The sequence below is a fragment of the Notamacropus eugenii genome, chromosome 5 (genome assembly GCF_028372415.1).
Source record: "Notamacropus eugenii isolate mMacEug1 chromosome 5, mMacEug1.pri_v2, whole genome shotgun sequence".
In the NCBI taxonomy this organism is placed as follows: domain Eukaryota; kingdom Metazoa; phylum Chordata; class Mammalia; order Diprotodontia; family Macropodidae; genus Notamacropus; species Notamacropus eugenii.
Genome location: NC_092876.1, coordinates 126,798,968 through 126,819,618, shown reverse-complemented (window position 1 = coordinate 126,819,618; position 20,651 = coordinate 126,798,968). Strand labels below are relative to the sequence as shown.

The window sequence follows — 20,651 nt, the reverse complement described above, 5'->3', positions numbered from 1 at the left end:
AGACATGGTCAGACCTGTGCTTGAGGAATATCATTTCAGTGACTCTGGAGAATGTATGGGAGAGACTTCAGGCAGAGAAAACAATTAGGAGGCTATTGCAATAATAACAATGTTTCAAAAAAAAAAAAACCCACAACATACAGCATCTCCAGAAAGTGGCCATCTAGACTAGAAACAATTCTTTACTGGGTTTGGTGGCCAGCCTTCTGGTGATGAGCCTTTTTTGAACTGAGCTAGGCTATTCCTCAGACAGGAGACTCACAGTCCATCAAACCTTTTCCTCCCTCCTCAAACCACAGTTCTTTCTCTCTCCACCATCTCATTCATATTTCACTGAAAAAAACTGAGGCCATTCACTGAGATCTCTTTCTTCTCCCCCATCTTCCAACACTTAGGTTCTTTCTGCCACTATGTCACTCTTCACTGCTGTTTCACAGAAAACCTTTCTCTTTGCCAAAGCCAGTCCCTCCTCTGCATGCACAAGTGATCCCATTTCATCTCATTTTCTCCCCAAAATTGCCCTTACTATAATCCCTACTCTTTCATTAATCTTGAAATGTTTTGTTTGTACTGGTTGCTTCGCTGCTGCCTACAAACATGACCATGTGTTCCCATCCCCAAAAGATTCCCGTTTAATCTTTCATCCTTTGTCTCTCTTCCCTTTGCTGGCAAAAGTCATTGAGACGGCCATCTACAATAGGTGTCTCCATGACCTTTCCTCTTACTCTCAGCTTTCTGCAGCATGGCTTCTGATCTCATTATTCAACCCAAATTACTCTCTCCTTAATTACTAATGATCTCTTAATTGCCAAATCTAAAAGACTTTTCTCATTCCTCATTCTTCTTGACCTCTCCAGCCTTTGACATTTTTGATCACACTCTTCTCCTTGATATACTCTCTTCTAAGTTTTCATGACATTGCTCTTTCTTGGTTATCCTTCTGCCTATCTGTCCACCCCTTCACTGTCTCCTTTGATGGATCTTCATGTCATTCCTGCTAATACAGCACTATGCTGGACCTTCTTCTCTTTTTCCTCTATACCATTTCACTTAGTTATTCCATTAGCTTCCATGGTTTAATTAACTCTATGCAGATGATTCTCAGATCTTCTTGTCTTTTCCTAGTTACTCTCCTGTCCTCCAATCTCTTATCTCTTGACTTTCAAGCCCTTAGGGGAAAATATGGGGCTCCTTTTAGATATCTTAAACATCTTAAAATGACTTAGTATCTTCCCCCCAAAACCCTCCCCACTTTCTAACTTTCCTCTAACACCCAAGGTACCAGTATCCTCCCAGTCACGCAGAAGATATAATCTTCTACTCCTCATTCTCTCTCTTACCTCCCCCCATATCCAGTCAGTGATCAAATCTTGTCATTTCTACCAGTGTAATATCTTTAAAATATGACCACTTTTTTTCCTCTGACACTGCCACCACCCTGGGGTAGGACATGATCACCCCAGGCCTTGAATGTTGCAGTGGCTTGCTAGTTGGTATCCCTGCCACAAGTCCTTTTCCAACTCCAATCCATTTTCTACTCAGCTATCAGATTGATCTTCTGAAAATGCAGGTCTGACATATGACCCCCTTCTTCAGTAAATTCCAGTGGTTCCTTCTTACCTTCAGGATCAAATATAAAATCCTTTTTGACTTTCAAAGCCTTTCATAACCTGACCTCTTCTTACCTTTCCAGTCTTCTTAGACCCTACTCCATACACTATATAATCCAATGACACTGGTCTCAGTTGACTGATGGTCCATCTCTTGACTCCCAAGGGAGTCTCCCATGCCTCCAGTGTCCTGCATCTTGGCTTGTCTGGCTTCCTGTCTTGGCTAAAGTCTCACCTTCTAGAAAAAGTCTTTCCTAATTCTCCTTAATCTTAATGCCTTCCCTCTGAGATAACAAGGTCAACAGCAACATTCACTAGCATTTTATTGAGTATAGTTTGGATGAACAACCCCAAAGTCATGTAAGTGGTTCTTTGCAGGCATGGTCTTAATGTAGGAATAAACTAAAAAAGACATTCTGGGACTTCTTTTGAAGGCTTTGAAGGCTTGTTTTGAATAAGGAGCCCTATATTTTCCCCAAGGGACATGAAAGTCAAAGGCTTAGACTCTCGTCTCTGCTATGCCATCACATAAATGTGTGTGACTTCCTCTCTCTGGATCAATCCTCTGTAAAAATTAGGAATTGGATTAGGTTATCCCTAATGCCCCTTCCTCTTCTAAAATTTTTTATTCTTTCTGTGTTCCAGTTTTCTTTGATCTAGAGTCCCTTCCAAATTTGAAATTGTATAATCAATGGTCATTTCTAAACTCCAGCTCCAACATCCCTTTAGTGGATAAGTGAAACTGACAACTAGGAAAATAAACTAAATTATAAAATAGATGAAATAAATTAAAAAGGTAAAGAAAATAGGAAAAAATTTGATACCTATTCACAATTCAAAACCAAAGTGAGAAGACACTGAAGGGGTAAAAGAACAAAGAGAGTAATTTCCTGAACAAAGGGACCATTGGAAATTCTTTAAACGGAGGAACTTTAATTGATTAATTTCAGTATGGTGGTACTATAGTCAAATATTGTCTTGACTGAATCAGACTAACGTAAGACTAATCAGAAATTATCTCAATATGCTATGCCCTTCTATCCACAAAAGGTGTTGAAGAAGCTTTAGTTCAGAGCATAAAAAACTAAAAACCTTTTAAATTGATGCAATTACTATTAATAATGAAAGAAAAATAAAATTAATGTGCCATGGTGAGAAGGGCCTTCTGAAATAGTTTGTGAAGCTTCCTAACTTACTTATTTCCTTTTTTATCTAATTCTGACCACTAGACATTGCATCAATGAACAACAGTTCACTCATTCAGCACCTGAGGAAAACATAAGGAGAAATAATCGGAAAACTATGGAACTCCCAAGGATCTTAGGGATAGATCACTTGGTCACAGAATCTCACTGGTGAAAGAAACTTTTAGAGCTTTCTATTTTGACTCATACTTGAACAAAAATCTCCTCTGTAACATGTCTTATAGGTGGTCATGTAGCTTGTACATGTCCAGTGGCCTCCGATTCACTTTTGTAGAGCTTTAATTACTAGGAAATTTTTTTCTCATATCAAGCTAAAATTTACCTCTTTGTAGATTCCAGCTGGAGCCAAAAAGAATAAATCTAATTCCTATCCTATATGATAGCCCTTCAGACACGTGAAGACAGTGCTTTTGTTGTCCCCCAAGACTTTTCCTTCCTCCAGGCTAAACATTCCTAGTTCCTTCCACTGTTAGCATGATATTCAGTCCTGGTTCAGAGAAAGGATAGATAATATCACTGACTAAATACTGCAGACTAAGTCCCGAAGTGGTCAAAAGCTCTTAAGAATCCTGGGGAAAGGGATCTGGAAAAATAGGCATACTGATGCATTGTTGGTGGAACTGTAAACTAGTCCAGTCATTCTGGAGAATAAGTTGGAACTATGCCCAAAGAGCTATAAAACTATGTGTACCCTTTGATCCAGCAATACAACTACTAAGTCTGTATCCCAAAGAGATCAAAGAAAATGGAAAAGGAACTGTTCGTATAAAAATATTTATATCAGCTCTTTTTGTGATGGCAAAGAATTGGAAATCAAGGTAGTGCCCATCAGTGGGGGAGTAGCTGAACCAAGTTCTAGTATATGATTGTGATAGAATGCTATTGTATGTTAAGAAATGACAGGATAGGGGGACTAGGTTTCAGAAAAGCAGAGAGATTTTTTGAACTCATGCAAAGTGAAGTGAGCAAAACCAGGAAGATACTGTACATGGTGAATATTAAAAAAAAAATTTTAATATTCTATTTTCCAAATTACATATAAAAACAATTTTAACCTTTTTTATTATTATTTTGAGAAAGCAAACAGAAAAAAATAAAAGGTCACTGATGTTAGTGATAAGATTACAAGTGACTGTAGGATAAACTATTTCAGAAGAGCAGTGGGAATTCAACAGATTGTAAGGAGCTGAAGAATGGATAGGTAACAAGGAAGTAGAAGCAATCAGTTTAGATCAGTCTTTCTAGTTGGCAGTGAAGGGGAAAAAACAGTTGTAGCTTGAAGGAGTAGAAGGGCCAAGGAAAGCTTGTATGTTTTTTCAGGATAGTAAGAATTGAGTTTATAAACAGGAAGAGATATTTGGAAAGGACATCAAAGATGCTTAAGACAAGAAATGACTGGGGGCAGAGCCCAGATGGCAGAGTAGAAAGACACACATACACTAGCTCTTACCCCACACCCCATAAAATACCTGTAAAGAAGAACTCTCAACAAATTCTAGAGCAGGAGAAGCCACAGAACAACAGAGTGGAGAAGATTTCTAACCCAGAGTGACCTGAAAGACCGACAGGAAAGGTCTGTCACACTGGATGCAGAGCAGAGCCCAGCCCAGTCTTGGCCACATGGCACTGGGAGGAGCAGAACCGAGTAGGCTTCAGGGACAGAATCTCCAGCCACAGCACAGATTCCTCAACCCACAAGCACTAAAGGTCAGTGAGAGGGTTTTTTCGGCTGGCCGAGAAGGGAGCAAGGTGTCCCCATAATTCAGGCCTCCTCAGGTGGCAGCAGTGGAGGCAGCAGCAGACGGGGGCTCCCAAGGCAGGCAGTAGCCTGCATCCATTGTTGAAGGTCTCATCAGAAAGCCCCTGAGAGAAGGGAGCCCTGTGTGGTGGCCCTGCCCCCACCTGAGCAGCTGATCTTAATCTCACATTGAATAGTGACCCTGCCTCCACCTAAAGCCCCTGAGTGATTAGAGCAGCTCATCTGAATCTCAGCCCCCAGAGCTGACTTGGTAGAACTGAAGGTGAGAAGAAACTCAGAAGTCAAGTAACTGGCTGGGAAAATGCCCAAAAAAGGGAAAAAAAATAAGACCATGGAAGGTTACTTTCTTGGAGAACAGGTGTCTCCCCCATTCTTTTGGATGAGGAAGAACAAGGCATACTGTCAGAGGAAGTCAAAGCCTCTGTCTCCAAAGGGAACTTAAACTGAGCTCAGGCAATAGAAGAGCTTGAAAAACAAGTTAGCGGCTTACTAAAGCAGAACCAAAAAAATACTAAGGAAAATAACAGCTTTAAAAAGAGACTAACTCAGTTGGAAAAAGAGGTCCAAAAAGCCAGTGAGGAGAAGGAGGTTTTAAAAAGCAGAATTAGCCAAATGGAGGAGAAGGTTCAAAAGCTCACCAAACAAAATAATTCCTTGAAAGAGAGAATTGAGTTCAGGGAAATGAATGACTATGAGATAAACCAAGCAATTAGAAAACAAAACCAAAAGTTTGAAAAAATAGAAGATAATTTGAAACATCTCATTGGAAAAACAACTGACCTGCTAAATAGATCCAGGAGAAGCAATTTAAAAATTATGGGACTACCTGAAAGCCATGATCAAAAAAAGAGCCTAGACATTATCTTCCATGAAATTGTCAAGGAAAACTGCCCTGATATTCTAGAACCAGAGGGCAAAATAAATATTGAAAGAATCCACCAATCACCTCCTGAAAGAGACTGGAACAGAGAAACTCCTAGGAATATTGTGGCCAAATTTCAGAGTTCCCAGATCAAGGAGAAAATATTGCAAGCAGCTAGCAAGAAACAATTTGAGTATTGTGGAAATACAATCAGGATAACACAGGATCTGGCAGCTTCAGCATTAAGGGATTGAAGGGCTTGGAATGGGATATTCCAGAGGTCAAAGGAACTGAGATTGAAACCAAGAATCACCTACTCAGCAAATCTGAGTATAATACTTCAAGGAAATAAATGGTCATTCAATGATATATAGGACTTTCAATCATTCATATTGAGGAAAAGACCAGATCTGTATAGAAAATTTGACTTTCCAATACAAGAATCAAGAGAAGCATGAAGAGGTAAACAGGAAAGAAAAATCAGAAAAGACTTTCTAAAGCTGTTTATATTACTACATGGAAAGAAAATATTTATAACTCTTGAATCTTTTCTCAGTATTTGGGTAGATAGATTGTACATACATACACACATACATACATGTATATAGACAGAGAGTACAGGGTGTGTTGAATCAGAGATGATGTCCACAGAAAAAAATAAAATAAAATAAAAATTAAGGGGTGAGGGAGGAAAATACCAGGAGGAGAAAGGGAGAAATGGAATGGGGTAAGCTATAACTCATAAAAGAGATAAGAAAAATCTTGCTCAATAGAGGAGAAAAGGGAGAAGAGGAGAGGGGAAAAGTGAAGCTACTCTCTCCACATATGGCTGAAGGAGGGAATAACATGCTCACTAAATATGATATGAAAATCTACCTTACACCACAGGAAAGTAGGAGAGGAGGAGACAAGTGGGATGAGGGGAATGACAGAATAGAGGGCAAATGGGAGAAGGGAGTTACTAGAAATAAACTCTTTCGAGAAGGGACAAGGTCAGTTGAAGGGGGGAAAATAAGGGGTGATAGAGTAGGGCAGAGGGCAATATAGTTAGTATTACACAATATGACTATTATGGAAGTCTTTTGCAAAACGACACATATTGAATTGCTTGCCTTCTCAGGGGGATTGAGGAGGGGAAGGGGAGGGAGAGAAGTTGGAATTCAAAGTATTAGCAACAAATACTGAGAATTTTTATTTCATATAATTGGGAAATAAGAAACACAAGTAATGGGGTATAGAAATTTATTTTGCCCTATAAGAGAAGAGAAAAGATAGGGATACAGGAAGGATGGGGTGTGATAGAAGGGAGGGTACATTGAGGGAAGGAGTAATCAGAATGCAAGGTATTAGGAAGCAGGGGGAGGGGAGTGATGGGGAGAAATATTGGACATGTTACAAAGTGAGGTAAAAACAATTCGTATTAGAACAATTGACTGAATTAATTACTGAGAATAAATCAATGACATCTTTAGTTTTGGGAAAAGAATTTTAGTCTAAATTTCCTAGAGGAAGGTAACCTCAGGTAAAATTCGGCATTGATGGAAAAGTTAAGGTTTTAATGGTAAATTTGATTTTATGATTGCTATTTTATCAGGAACTAGAACATGAATAGAAAGACATGTAAGGCACTTAAGATTTACCTCAAAAGATGTTCCTTAGCCAAAGTGAAATTATAATCATATTTGAAACCTGGTTATTGGAAATTGCTATTTTTAGATGCTATGGCACTATTAAGTGACTGTTCTTCTGAGTCTAACTCCAGATATGGATAGCAGGAAAGGCGGTCTGAGCCTCCAAGCCATGTTGCCATTATGCCTGTGAGATTCTGGTATGAACTGCAAATGGTGATCTCATGGGAAGGGTGGGAGAGCGGCTGTTCAGCCTGGGTTGAGGTAGGATTCACCTGACTCAGTTTCCCCATTGACACCTGGCAGACTTTAAGCCTGACCGAATGCAAGTTGACAATCTACTCCTGCTTGGAATTGACATGAAGATGGGGAGATATTGTTTCCCTGCAATGTGCCTACTCTTGGTGGCAATTTCTTATAGTCAAAATGTTTGTAAGCTTAATACCACATCTATTAAATTATAGATTATTGCTAGGGAAACATCTGAGGTTAAGTCTAAAGTTAAGCTACTAGTCTTAGGACTTTAGACCAAAAACAATAAGTTAGGGTCCTTTAATTCTTAGTAATACTGTGGAGACAATTAGGTCAAGAGCTTGTGAAGTTAGCAAACATAAATATTATTTGTGTCTCAGTTGGTTAATGTTTAAAAAAAATTCTTTTGGGGTCCATATTGTAAATGCTTTAAAAAGAAGTATCAACTGACCAAAAGTTTGAATTCTTTTATCTGTTATAAACTGCGTTAAAAATGAAAAATTAAATTAAAAAAAAGAAATGACTGAGCAGTGTCATGGAAGAGCCTGGATAGATGAGGTGGAAGCAGTAACAGGTAGAGAGCAGTGAGCTTATTGGGGATTAACAGAATACTGATTAATCATTAAAAATATCAAGATACACAATTCATTTGGAGACAAAGCGTTCTTTTAGATAGGTTAAATGTGATGTGATTGGAACTTGATGAGGGACATTTAGTCTTGAAATACTGAGGCAGCACTTTTCATTGCAAAGAGCACTGGGTAAAGATCTGAGTTTTAATGCTTGCTCTGCTGCTTTATTATCTGTGTGACACTGGGCAAGTCCCTTAACCTCTTTGGGCTTCAGTTTCTTCATATGTAAAATAAGGCTACTAGAGACTTGAGGATCGCTGAGATCCCTTATGTCTCTAATTCTGTTATCTGATGCATAAAGCAAGCAAATACTTCAAGGTTAGTACTTAGAGTTCGTTAGAGTCCTGCTGACATTCCATATTCTAAGTTCTCTCCAAGCTCTAAGGTCCCTTCCAGTTCTGACATTCTGTGTTCTAAAATCCTTTTCAACTCTGATATTCTTTATTCTTAGGTCTCTTCTAGTTGTGACGTTCTGTAATTAAAGTCATTACCAAATAATACTTGTTGAATCCTCTAAGTAGTCCAGACATTCTAGTTAACATTTATAAACCATAGAAGTCTAAATGTAAACTGTGATTGCTTAAATGTTTTTTAAAATGTTAAAAATCTTCTGAAGATAGATTGTATTTCATTCTTAAATGATAGCTTTGTTTTTATCACAAGATGCATAAATAAGTTCGTCTTTATTAAAATGAGTCATACTGACCTAATTGACTTTGGTGGGATTTCTCAGTCGCTATTTATGTGGTACGTTTCATAAAAAAATTACTTGTTTACTGGACAGAATGAAAGATTTCCTTATCATTGAAACATACCAATTTCTGCAAGACACCAGCCTGATAAATGTAATGACTTTTCATTTCTTTATTTTTCTGTTGCACTTGATTTTCTTTCTCACATTTCATGTATCTAGAAACAGTTTCTCACTCCAGTTTTAGCAGATTGCTAAAATATCAAAATTCTTTTTCTTTTTTCCCCCACCTCCCACATACCTCCTCCTCACCCCCTATAGCCTGCTGGTTCAAAGGGCAGGTATTATAAGCCTCACCACATTAGGATATAGTTGCTGATGTACTGCCCAAATTCTGGAAGAAAAAAATTAGATATGATTAAAGTATATTAGACTTTAAAAATTAAGTGAAGAGTCAATATTTCATTTACTCAGAGAATGTCAGCACTATGATATATCATAAAATATGTAAGCCCCCAAAAATGGATGTTAGATCATAGATTGTCTACGTGAAAGATAACTTAGAGACATGCCAAGGCTAACCGCCTTGTTTTGCAAATGGGAAAACTCAGGCTCAGGGAGGTCAATTAACTAGTTAGTGGCAGGTTCAGAATTTCAATAAACTGTTATCTCCTGACTGACAGAAATAGAAAATAAAAATAAGAAAACTTTAAATGGGAAAGCATGGTGACTGAATAAAGAGAAGGGAACATATATAGGAGAGATTTTATGTGGGTAAATTGACAATATTTGGCAGCAGTTTGGATATGTGGAATAGATGTGAGGGGAGAGTCAAGGATACTAACTAACTGAATGCCTAGAAAAATGGTGATGAAAATAGTAATAGGAAAGTTGAGAAAAGAGCAAGATTTGGGGGAGTAAATGAGCTCTGTTTTGGATATGTTGAGTTTGAAATGCCTACAGGACATCCAATTTGAGATGTTTAAGAGGCACTTGTTGTTGTGGGACTAAGACTCAGACTGTATTTATAAATCTGGGAAATAGAGATGGACCCATAGGAGCTAATGAGATCACCAAGTGAAAAAGTATAAAGGGAAAGAAGAGGACTCAGGACAAAGCTCTGGGAGATGCCACATGGTTAGTAGATGTCACCTGGAGGAGGATCCAGCAAAGGAGATTGAGAAGGAGTGGACAGACAGGTAGGAGTAGAAACAGAAGAAAATAACATAATGAAAACTTAGAGAGAAGAAAGTATTTAGGAGAAGTTTATGAGCAGCAGTGCCAAAAAGGTGTAGCTGAGCCAAGAATGATGTGAACTGAGAAAAGGCTATTAGATCTTGCAGTTAAGAAATCATTGGTAACTTTCAGAGAGCAGTTTCATTTAAATAATAAGATCAGTTGGAAGCTAGATTGCATATTCAGGGTTTAAAATGTAACGAGAGGGATGCAGAGTAAAAGGGAATATTATTCCCTAGCTTTCCCAACATCACCTCCAGAATCCAGAAATCATGCTAGAATGAATTCTGAATAGTAAAGACAACAAAAAATCACAGTGAATCATTTCTCCAACCCAGGGCAGCTTAGGAAGACAAAAAGAGACTGGGGTGGGGGCTGGCCAGGAGTGCAGTTCAGTGGCAGTGGCAGCAGACCAATAGCATCCCAGAACCCAGAGACTGAAAGGGAGCCTAGATAGAGCACGAGGACAGGAAACACCAGGGCAGAAAGAGAGCCCAGGAGACCCCTGAACTAGTACTGGGGCCAAGAATTGATGCCTTCTCGCAGCTCTATCATCCATTCTGGGTCACAGAGCTAGGGCAGAGAAGAGCAGTCTCGACCCTACCTGAATACTGAGCACAAACCAAATTGCAGAAACTGAGCTTTGTGGCTCAAAGCCCAGGAGCAGAGCAGTGACTCGGATCTAACCTTTTTTGTTCTGGTTTAGTTGACTCAGTTCTAAATTTTTTTGTTGTTCAGTCATGTCCTTTTCTTCACAACCCCATTTGCTATTTTTTAGCCAAGACACTAGAGTGGTTTTCCATTTCCTTCTCCAGTTCATTTTACAGGTGAAGAAACTGAGGCAAACATGATTAATGACTTGTCCATGGTCACACAGCTAATAAATATCTGAAGCTGAATTTGAACTCATGAAGACAAGTCTTCCCAACTCCCCACCCAGGGCACTATCCACTGTGCCACCTAGCTCAGCATAGAATCCTGGAGTGGAAAAACCATGATGAGAGACGAAGACCAGAGGGTATCCAGAAGTTCGGTCACTCTGAACCTGCAGAATCTCCCTCTGGACTAACATCACCTCCAGAATCCAGAAATCATGCTAGATGAAGAAAACATTTGGACTAACATAGACTGAGTTTAGCAACTGAAACTCAACTATACACAAGCCAACAGTCTCAGACCTGGGTCAGAAATTTCCAAATCTCAGAAGGACAGTAAATAGACATCTCCCTGAATCACACCACTTTGGAAGTACTGAAAACTTGCAGGCCCTCAAACTGAGCTTTGCACTCACAGATGTGCATGTCAAACACTACTCCTTCCCAGAAGTGAGCAGAGTCCAACATTAACATGAAATCCTAAGTTAAAATCATTAAATAGATTGTATGAACAAACAAGCAAGCAAAAGAACCCAACAATAAAAAACTACAATGATGATAGGGAAGCTCACGACACAGAAAACAAACACTTGAAGTATCAAGCAAAGCCTCAAAGAAAAATGCAGATTAGACACAAGTCCAATAATAACTCCTAAAAGAGTTAAAGCAAGAGCTAAAGAAAGAGAAAAAACAGCAAAAAGAAATTTTAGACTAAATAAGAATGGTAGAGTAAAAATGAGGAAAGAATTGACAGCTATCCAAGAAAGTTATTGGGAAAAAAATTAACAGCTTGGTAAAAGAAGTATAAAACCGCACTGGATAAAATAGCATCTTAAAAATTAGAATTGCCCAAATGAAAGTTAATGACTCCATGAGACATTAAGAAATAATAAAACAAAGTCAAAAGACTTTAAAATAGAGGAAAATATGGAATATCAGATAGGAAAAACAACTGACCTGGAGAATAGTTTCAGAGATAATTTAAGAATCATTGGACTAGCTTGAAAGCCATGAACAAGAAGAGAGCACAGATAACCTGTTTTAAGAAATTATAAAGGAAAACTTCACAGATATCTTAAAACTAAAGGAACTTTGAAATTGAAAGAATCTCCTAGTCACCTCCTGAAAGAAATCACAAAATGAAAGTTCCCAGGAATGTCATAAAATCCAGAGGTCTCAGGTCAAAGAGAAAATACTGCATGGAGCCAAAAAGTATTAAAAGTACTGTGAAGTCACAGTAAGGACCACACAAGTTTTAATAGATAACACAATAAAGGAACAGAGGGCTTGGAATGATATTCCCAAAGGCAAAGGATCTAGGAATATAATAAAGAATAACCTACCCAGAAGGTTAGGAAGGAAAATGAATTTTTAATTAGAGGACTTTCAAGCTTGTCTGATTAAAGGACCAGAGGTGAATTGAAAATTTGACATTGAAACATAGGACTCAAGAGATCCATAAAAAGGTAAATGTGAGTAAGGAATCATAAGGGTCTAAAAAAAAGTTAAATTATTTATATTATTGTATGGGGATATGCATGTAACCCTTCAGAACTTTATCATTACAATGGTTCTGAGGGAGAATCTAAACAGAAGGCCTGAGTATGGTTCTGTTATGGTTGAATGATCAGAGAATAATAGAATGGGTGGGGAAGAATTCACTGAGAGTAGGGGGAAAGTTAAGGAAGAATGGAGAAAATTATCTCACAGAAATGTGCTACACAAGGAAGAATTTATACATAAGAAGAGACAATGGGCAGGGGGAATGGTCAACACTTGACCCTCACTCTCATCTGAACTAGTTCAAGGAGGGAAAAATATATACATACACACAGTTGAGTATAGAAATTTGTCTTAACTAACAGGGAAGTGGGAGGGATAAGGGTAAGGTGAGAATAAAAGGAAGGTAGATTAAGAGAAGCAGTGATTAGAAGCAAAATATACTCTTAAAGAGGAGACATTGTGAAAAAGAGAATGAGAAGTATAGTGAATAAAATGTAGGAAAATACAGTTAACAATCAACTGTATGTGAATGGGAAGAACTCTCCCATAAAATGGAAGAAGATAGTAGAATGGATTAGCAATAGGAATTCAGCAAATAACAACAAGAAACACACTTAAAGCAGAAAGCTGTACATAGAGCAGAATGTATGATGCTTCAGCTGAAGTTAAAAGAAAAAAAAGGTAGGAGAATCATGATCTCAGACAGCTAGTTCGAACACATTAAGAAAATTAGAAGCATAATTGGCCATGCTGACAATTAAAAACATGAAAAATCATAGGATTATTTCAATAGATGCAGAAAAAAGCTTTTGACAAAATATAATACCTATTCCTATTAAAAACACTAAGAAGCACAGTAATAAATAGAGCTTTCCTTGAATGGTTTTTTAGTTCCTATCTAAAGCCAAACTCAGGCATTATTTGCAATGGGGATGTTAGAAGTCTTTCCAGTAAGACTAGGGGGGTAAATTGAAGGTATCCATTCTCTCCATTTCTATTAAGTATTGTACTAGAAATGTTTTCTATAGCAATAAGATAAGAAAAAATATTAAAGGAATGAGCATAGGCTTTGAGGAAATAATACCACTCTGTGTAGATGATACAAGTTTACTTAGAGAACTCTAGAGAGTCAAATTTCAGCATTGCAGGTTATAAAATAAACCCACAGAAGTAATCAGCATTTCTGTATATTAACAACAAAACCCAGCAGGAAGACATAGGAAAATTCCATTTAAAATAACTACAGGTAGTATAAAATAATTGAGAGTCTGCCTATCAAGGCAGACATAGGGAATTATATGAACATAATTGCAAAACACTCTTCATAGAAACAAAGATATTAAATAGAGAAATATCATGAGAAGGCCAAGCCAATATAATAAAAATAATAAATATTACCTAAATTAATTTAGTTACTCGGTACCATACCAATCAAATTACAAATATGCTTTATACAGCTAGAAAAAATCATAACAAAATTCATCCAGAAGAACAAAAGATTAGAATATTAAGGGAATTAGTGGGGAAAAATAGTAAAGAAAGGAGACTAGCAATATCCTATCTCAGATTAGGTACACAGTTTACAAAAGCAAGTTATCAGAGTAGCACAGTGTTTGATAAACTCAAAGAACTCAACTATTAGTGAGAGATCTCAATATTTAACAGATACAAATAAATTTGACAGATTTCAAAAGTATTCTGGCTGAAACTAGGCATAGATCAGCATCTCCACAGTGTACTAAGATAAACCCAAAATGGGTACATGATTTAGATACAAAGGTTGATACCATAAGCACATTAGTGGAGCATGGAAGAAATTACCTGTCAGATCTATGAATGGAAGAAGAGGAAGAGTTCATGACTAAACAAAAAGAGAGGGTCACAGGAAGTAAAATGGATTGTTTTGATTATATAAGATAAAAAAGTTTCTACAAGCAAAACCAGTATAGCTAAACTTAGAAGAAAAACAGGAAATTGAATTTAAAAAAAATTTTTGCCACAAATTCCTCTGATAAAGATCTCATTTCTAAAATATATAGGAAACAGAGTCAGATTTACAAGAAAAAGTAAAAACTATTCCCCAGTTGATAAATGGTCAATGAATATGAATAGAAAGTTTTCAGAGGAAGAAATAAGTGAGATGACAAGTGCTGTAAATCACCAATAGAGAAAATTAAAGCAATTCTGAGGAAACATCTCACACCTATCAGATTGCCTAAAATAACAAAAAAAAGAAAATGACAAGTGCTGGAGGGTATGCAGGAAAATAGGTACGCTAATGTATTGTTGGTGGAGTTGTGAAGTAGTTTAACCATTCTAGACAGCAATTTGGAACTCTGTTCAAACAGCTATTAAGCTATATATACCCTTTTACCCAGTGATCCTGCTACTAGGTCTATAGCCCCAAAGAAATCAAAGAAAGAGGAAAAGGGCCTGGATATGCAAAAATATTTATGGTAAATCTTTTTTGTAGTAGTCAAGAATTGAAACTCAGGGGATGCTCATCAATTGGGAAATAGCTAAACAAGTTATGGTAAGTTAACATGATGGAATATCATTGTGCTATAAGCAACTATAAAGGACATAGTTTCAGAAAAAGTTGAGAGGACTTGTATGAACTGATGCAAAGTGAAAGGAGCAGAACCAGTAGAATAATTTATGTAGTAACAGCAATATTGTGAAAATAATCAACTTTGAAAGAATTAGTAGTAACTTATCCGCTCACTGACCAACTGTAATTTGAAAGGACTAATTATGAAACATGTTATCTACCTCCAGAAAGAGAACTGATGGACTCATAATGCAAATTAAAGCATATTTTCTTCTATTTCTTTCTGGTTTTTTTTCCCACTTGGATAATGTGGAAATTTGTTTTGCATGTCTATAAATATTTGTAATGGGTTTTATTTTTCTTGCCTTCTCAATGAGTGGAAGGGGGAGGGGGAGGAAGAAGGGAAAGGAAAATAATTTGGACCTGTAAATAAAATGAAATTGAATTATTTAAAAAGAATTTCATGAAAGGAGAGGGAGTGGAGGTATCTGGTAAGATGGTTTTCTCAAGGAGATTAACTGAGATACTACTCACATCCAGACAAAGAACTGATGGAGTCTGAAGGCAGATCGAAGTATACTTTTTCCCTTTTTTTTGGTGGTTTTTCCTTTTGTTCTGTTTCTTCTTTTGCAACATGACTAATGTGGAAATGTTTTATATTATTGTACATATGTATAGCCTATATCAGATTGCTTCCCATCTTGGGAAAAGGGAGGAGAAGGGAGGAAGAAAAATTTGAAACTTAAAATCTTTCAAAAAAAATGAATGTTGAAAATTGTCTTTATAGATGGAAAGCATTATGAAGTGCAAAACGGATAATTTTGATTACATAAAACTGAAAAGTTTTTGCACAGCCAAATCCAATGCAACCAGGATTAGGAGAGAAGCAGAAAACTGGGAAAGAATTTTTGCAACTAGTATCTGTGATAAAGGCCTCTTTTCTAAACTATATAGAGAACTGAGTCAAATGTAGAAGAATACAAGTCATTCCCCAATTGATAAATGGTCAAAGGATATGAACAGAGAGTTTTCAAAGGAAGAAATTAAGGTATCTATAATCATATGAAAAAATTCTCTAAATCACTATTGATTAGAGAGATGCAAATCAAAACGACTCTGAGATACCATATCATACCTATCAGATTGGATAACATGACAGAACAGGAAGATGATAAGTGTTGGAGAAGATGAGGGAGAGTTGGAACACTAATTCATTGTTGGTGGAGCTGTGAGCTGATCCAACCATTCTGGAGAGCAATTTGGAACTATGCCCAAAAGGCTACAAAAATGTTCATACCCTTTGACCCAGCAATACTGCTTCTAGGATTGTATTCCCAAGAGATCATAAAAATGAGAAAGGATCTCACATTTACAAAAATATTTATAGCAGCTCTCTTTGTGGTGGCCAAAAACTGGAATCAAGGGGATGCCCATTAATTAGGGAATGGCTGAATAAATTATGGTATATGAATGTAATGGAATACTATTGTGCTAAAAGAAATGATGGACAGAAAGATTTCAGAGAGGCCTGGAAAGACTTATATGATCTGATGCTGAGTGAAAAGAGCAGAACCAGGAGAACTTTGTGCACAGCAACGACTATAGTGTGCAGAAGTTTTTTCTAGTAGACTTGGAACTTCATTGCAGTGCAAGGACTTAAAAAAATTCCCAATGGTCTTTTAAAGCAAAATGTCTTCTATACCCAGAGAAAGAACTTTGGAATTAAATCACAGAATGTGGCAGATCGTTTTCTTTTGTATTACATTTTGGTTTGTTATATGATTTCTCCCATTCATTTTAATTCTTCTACACAACATGACTATAGTGAAAATGTATTTAATAGGAATGTGTGTATAGAACCTATCTAAAATTGTATGCTGTCTCAGGGAGGGAGGGGGGAGGGAGGGGAAAAAATAATATAAGTTATATGGTAGTGATTGTAGAACACTGAAAACAAATAAAATTAATAAAATAAAATAAGAAAATTATCTTTACATGTAATTGGAAAAATACTATTAAAAAAGAGATTAACTGAGAAGGGGAGAAAAATTATAGGATGATAGCTAGCAGGTATGGTCAGATCAAGTGAGTTTTTTAAAGGAGAGACATACTCCCATGTTAGGCAGTGGAGAAGGAACCAGTAGAAAGGGAAAGATTAAAGATTATAGAGAGAATAGATTACAGTGGAGTCAATCTATGAACAAGATGAGAAGGGATGTGATCAAGGATACATGTCAAGGTGGTTACTTTGGAAAGGGGAAGGGCCACTGCATCACATGAGACAGATATGAAGGAGGGAATGGTGGGAGAAGACATCTAAGTGTTAGAAGTCAAAAGTTCTTGGCTAATGACCTCACTTTTTTGGATTTTTGACATGAAGTCCTCAGCTCAGAAGGTGACAGAGGTAGAGGGGAAACTGGTGCTAGGGGAGGGTTTAGGGAGATTTCAACCTTAATGAGTGAGAACATATAGGTGGAACCATTAACAGAAACAGGCAGATGACAGGGAGAAGCAGATTTTGGAGGAAGGGTAATGATCAATTTTAGATGTTAAGTTTAAAGTGCTTGTGGGACATTTAGATGGAGTTGCCCAGCAGGCCATGGAAATGCAGGATTGGAATTCATGGCAAAATATATGTTGGGATGTATATGTAATTAGCGGTTAATTTCTATACTCTCTAACTTTGTCAAGTTTGTATTTGATTTGCAGTTTCCCCCTGACCATTGAAAGAGCTGACAGGGATTTGTGCTCCAGATATTCCTTATAATGGGCACAGTACTTTACATGTGTTTCAAATTAAAAGGGATTGCAGCTTCTAAATTCAATAGCTATTGAAAAAATTTGGCAGAAGTGAAGAAGCAATGTATAACGAGGACATAAGGTCTCATTCCTTTCCCTTCAGGGTGGCCCAGATCCATCTTTTCTTTTTTTCTTAATTTGTACATCTTCTACTTTTGAATGTCATAAAAACTTCTTTACTTCTTCCATTGAAAATATGCACCAAACATCTTTCATCTCTCTTTGTAGTTTTTTCAGTTGAAATCATCTTCTTGTCATTCCATTTTCTTCATTCTCTGGTTGAAAAAAATCTAAGCCATTCCACTTCTTTGGACACTGATCCACTCTTCTGAAATTCATTGATACTAACTGTCCCTCTTCCTTATTCTCCAGTTAAGACAAGACACTAGTCCCATTTCTTTATTTCTGTAAGTGGAAAAAATACACCAACATATTTCTTTCATTCTACAGTTAAATCAGTATACTAACAGTCCACTTCCTGATTTCTTCAGTTAGAATACATACCAATCATCCCACTTCAAATCATTGAAGATAAAAGTTTATTGTATGGTTTATAAACCGGCTGAAATATCTCATCATGTCAAAAAAGTCAAAACTGTTTCTCCAGTGGTTCTGCTCATACAACCTGGTCTCCTCTATACTAGGACTTACCCAGGGACACAACTTAACCAGCAAGTTTTAACTGATAGGAGTATTTTGTTTGCAAAAATTCCATTAGTGCATTATTAATTACATCAGAAAATTCACATTCTTCCTGAAATTTGTTTTCTTTGAAAATAGCTAACACTGATAATGTTGTCTTGCTTTGCTCCCAAGTCCCTCTGCATCCTCTTCTCCTCCAACCCAAATTTTATGCTAATTGTTGTTTTTCTTTGTTTCAATTTCAGTGGTAGGATTGGGATCGTGGTGCTTCCATATGACTCTGCAGTATGAAATGCAGGTCAGTAACACCAACTAGGTCTGAACAGGCATGTATTTTCCTAATGCATAGCAGTGGTGAGTGCTGGGAAAGCCAAAGAAATGCACCTTCACACTCTCTCCCTTTGTTGCATCCTCCACCCCTACCCTAAATTTGCCAATCTATTTGGAAATTCATATATCTGGAAGAAATGAGACTGACGGAGTCTGTGAAGAGCAAATTGGGGCCATACTTACATAATTCCACAAATCAGTTTGTGGTGGCATTGTGTGTTAATGTCCTAGGCTGGGAATCAGAAAGATATCTTGTCACTTCTCCTCTCTGGGCCTTAATTTCCCTGTCTGTAAAATTGGTGGGGATGGGGTGCAGTTTGAACTAGATCTAGATCACTTTGTATCTAATTTGTATATACCTATAAATGCATACATGTTGTCACCCCCAACTAGACTACAAACTCCTTAAAACTGGGGGCTGTTGTCACTTTTTTCTTTGTTTCCTCAGTACCTAGCCTCAGTGCCTATCACATAGTAGGAGAAATGCTTTCTGATTGAGGTTGAGTCCAAGGTTCTTTCCAATTCTGGCATTCTATGTTTTAAGTTCTAAAGGCTTACCCATTTCTGACATTCTGTATTGTTAGGTTCCATCATGTTCTTACTTTTTACGTTCCAAGGCCCCTCTGGCCACACACAGCTGCCAAAGTGATTTTCCTTAAGCATGGATCTGTCACTAAATAGCACTTGTTTCTATTTTGGCCAGAAATCCTGAGAGTCTTCCCCTCCCAAATTAATTTTTTTGACTAGGTAAAGGAGGCCATCCTTTGCCTAATTTCTTCCCTAGCCTTAGTCACTGAATGGGCATTATTGCCTCAGACAAACTTGAGAGTTGGGAAAGACCTTAGGTTAAAAAATCCAAGGTCTCCCACTGCATCCTGGGCCATCTACAGCTGTTGACTTTGCACAGCCTTCCCTCACTTAAAGCCAGTTCATTTGAAAGTCATGACATCACTTTCACAATGTCATGGTCCTCTTCAAGAACAAAGGACAAACAGCAACTCAGTAAACTCCGATGGCTCACTTTTATGCCTATGGAATACATACATACATACACACACACATGTGTATGTATGTAGTGTCCAATAAACCCGCGGTTTGACTTTTAAAATCCTTTGCAAGCTGGCCCCAACTTATTTTTTCAGACTTATTTTCCATTAATTCCTTTCCTGCACCATATGATTAAGCCAGGCCTGTCTTCTCCCTGTTTCTCACCTACAAAACTCTTATCTCTATATTGTTGGACTTGCTATCCCTCATGCCTGGAATGCACTCCCTTATCACCTCAATCTCCTAGGACCTCTTAATACTAAATCTATCCTTGCTGCCAATTCTTAAGTCATTTGACATTAACATTAAAAAATTACTCCAAATCTGTATTTTTATTCCCAGTCTTTCTCAAAAACTCCTATCCCATAACATGAACTGTTTGCTGGACATATTTACCTAGTGTCCAAATTAGAATTCCATGTTTTCCTTATTGAACTCTCCTGCCTTCAGACTTCCCACTTCATTCTCCTGGTTATCCTCATTTATACAACTTCATAATTAACCTTAACTCTGACCTCACTGCATATCCCAACAATGACCAAATCCTGTTGATTCTACTGATACAGCATCTCTTGCATCTATCCCCCTATTTCCACCTACCTAGCCACTACTATGGTTCAGACTTCTTACCTTTTACCTGAACTATTATAACTTCCTAATTGATTTCTCTTAATACACATTCCCTCTTCTTGACTCTTATCTTCCGCATGAAGTTGTCCCTGATCCCTCCTTAAATTACCTAACATTTCCTCATCTACGTACATATTTGCACATTATAGGCACTTAATAAATGTTTATTGAATTGACGGCATCCAAAATGTGAGCTTCACTTTTAACTGCCTAGCTACAAATGTTCAAAAATATATAATTTTTTTTCCGTCAGTAATATAGTAGTAATACGCTACCTATACTCAGAGAATTGCTGTGAATGAAATGGCACTTTGTTAACCATGAAATACTATGTAAATGTGAACTTTTGTCACTGTTGTTGCAGTTATTATTAGAAGCTCATTAAATGCTTTATTTACA

The 20,651-nt window shown here is 37.2% G+C and overlaps 1 protein-coding gene across 5 annotated transcripts in view; it reads left to right on the top strand.

The window, feature by feature from the left end:
• ACER3 (alkaline ceramidase 3) overlaps positions 1 to 20,651 on the top strand; it is a 184,555-nt gene that overhangs the window by 109,281 nt on the left and 54,623 nt on the right. For 3 of the 5 annotated variants that reach the window (XM_072610777.1, XM_072610778.1, XM_072610779.1), the window contains one exon: positions 18,491 to 18,543. The exons of the other annotated variants lie outside the window; for them this stretch is intronic. In XM_072610777.1, the coding sequence (XP_072466878.1) occupies positions 18,491 to 18,543 (53 nt within the window). The remainder of the gene's footprint in view (positions 1 to 18,490; positions 18,544 to 20,651) is intronic. 5 annotated transcript variants of the gene reach the window in all.